The following is a 2,372-nucleotide window of genomic DNA, read 5'->3' as shown; positions in this document are numbered from 1 at the left end:
AAAATAAAAATCATCTTAAAGAATTGACAAAACCGTACCCTTAGCAATTCCCATAGACCGTTGTTAATTGTTTAAAACATGATTAGAATAGTTAGATGTTATGTGCTAAAGGTGTCCCGTCTTTCCATGCACTATTAACGTAGTCTTACGACTGTTAAAATAGGTGTTGTTATTTGTTAAAAACACGATATGAAATTATGGGATTTAGATACTAATATTGTCCAATCTTACAACACAGTACTTTATACAGCTTTAAAAGCAGAAAATGTACAGTTTCCGGTTTAAAAGCAAGCATTTATAACTGGTAGAAGCATAAGAGGCGCTAAAGCAAGCGGCAAATACAGCGATGGTAAAGCGACAGAACTAGTGGTTGAATACAGTACACTTGTTTGGGTGTAAGCCATCGAAGAATTTCTTGGTCGTGTGATCATGGTTGGGGGTGTCGAGTTTCGGTACTTATGTGGGGTCATCATCATTTGGGTAGAATTAGGGGTCATCGGTCTGGTTCTCATACGTTGTGTGGTTGTAGAATTTGGGTTACTTGTAGAATTCATCATAATTTGGGGTGTTGGAATAACACAGAGACCATTTTCGCAGCCAGAATAGTTGCCGGTACACATAGAGCATTTAGGACCAGAAGTAAATGGTCGAATTGTTTTATTCTGGTTGGGAGACAAGAGACATAAAGCGCTTCGTTTTGTAAACATAATCGTACATTCACCAATTGCGCAAGCAATTTTTGTAGACTCTCCTTTTACCAATTGCTTGTAGGTATTGCATTTAGTAATGTTACCAGAACACGTATTATTTTCGTACACGTACGTGTATTCTCGCATGGATAAGCTTTGTAACAACAAATTTTCCAAGGCGGCTGCAGACCCGTTGATAGGAAGGTTGGGGAAAATGCACCTCCAAAACCCTGCAAATCAGAGTGCGAATAAAAACAAAAACGGCTTGTCGTAAATGATCGTCTAGCCAGAGCTTCGTCCCATGCCAGTTTGTGCATATTGCTTGCGTTTGTAAGGCCTGCTCTAACTGTATTTAACGTACTCACAATCATATTTTTATCAGTTTCGTTTAGCGGTATCAGAGTTGATTCAAAAATAGCTGGACAAGCCACACCAGAAAGTAAAACTACTACAACCAAAACAGTGAAAAACATCTTTTCGAAGCTGGTGAAAAAGATATGTCCTTACAGTTTAAACGCTGCTTTTCGTTACCAATACAAATGCAAATGATGCTGTTTTTGGAGTTTAGATTTTACCATCAATCTATTTCCGTAATAATAATTTTTATGAAATATTTTCGTTGTGAATTATTTTTCCGGGATAAGTCATTTTGTACTTTAATACCAACTGCAGTTACAGAAAATCAGTATTTAATTTATTAAATTAATATATATATATATGTATAGATATATATATACATACATATATATATAATAGGATGGGGAAAATGGGACACCTTTTATTTCAATTTTCCCGTTCCATTTGGTGGTAAACTAAAAGAAAATTCATAGAATTATAAAACCGTATCCTCACGACTTATATAACCGTCGCCCTGCGATTCTAAAAGAGCGTTGTTAATTGTTTAAAACACGATCAGGAAATATAGATTTGAGATGTTAACGGTTTCCATCTTACCCTACAGTAGTATAGTGGGGTGGGCCGTGGGGGAAGATGGGACACCTTTTACACATAATATCCAAGTATCCTGATCGTGTTTTAAACAATTAACAACGGTCTATAGGAGTCCTGAGGATACGGTTTTATAATTCTAAAAATGTTCTTTGTTTACTACCAAATGGGATGAGATATAGGAAAAAAACGGTGTCCCATATTCCCCCACTCTACTATATTACATTATCCCACTGTATAGGTCCTACCGGTCATAAGCAACAACATTGATTTTATTCTAAACAAAACCGTCATTACGGAAATGAAAAAATAACTGCGGTAATATACGTTCATGACAATCGCTAAACGGCAAAATCAGCTCCATTTGCAGTTGCATTGATTACGAAAAGCAGCGTTTTGACTGTACGGACTTATCTGTTACACCAGCTTCGAAAAAAGATGTATTATTTTGCTGTATTTGGTTTAGTAATTTTACTCTCCGCTGAGACGTATTCAAACGGTGTGCCTGCTTTTCGTATTCAACTAAACGGAGACGAAAAAAATATGATTGTAAATGCTATAAACCAAGCAAGGAGAAATGTTACCAGTGCAAGCAACATGCATAAGCTAGTTTGGGACGAATCGCTAGCGAAACAGTCATTTGCCCAGGCTCACTATTGTCCATATATGCACGTAGATACCCAAGGTTTTGGCGGGGCATATGTGACTAGACTCGAAAAAAACGGGACTGTAGCT

The 2,372-nt window shown here is 36.9% G+C and overlaps 1 protein-coding gene across 1 annotated transcript in view; it reads right to left on the bottom strand.

Annotated features, from left to right (window-relative positions):
• Nucleotides 1–234: 234 nt before the first annotated feature.
• LOC113475735 overlaps nt 235–2,372 on the bottom strand; it is a 6,381-nt gene continuing 4,243 nt past the window's right edge. The window contains exon 2 of the mRNA XM_026840413.1: nt 235–919. Coding sequence (XP_026696214.1) covers nt 282–919 — 638 coding nt within the window. The 3' untranslated portion in view covers nt 235–281. The remainder of the gene's footprint in view (nt 920–2,372) is intronic.

Source organism: Ciona intestinalis, unplaced genomic scaffold, assembly GCF_000224145.3.
Source record: "Ciona intestinalis unplaced genomic scaffold, KH HT001246.1, whole genome shotgun sequence".
Taxonomy (NCBI): domain Eukaryota; kingdom Metazoa; phylum Chordata; class Ascidiacea; order Phlebobranchia; family Cionidae; genus Ciona; species Ciona intestinalis.
The sequence above is the reverse complement of the archived record's forward strand: the minus strand, read 5'-3'. Positions and strand labels throughout refer to the sequence as shown.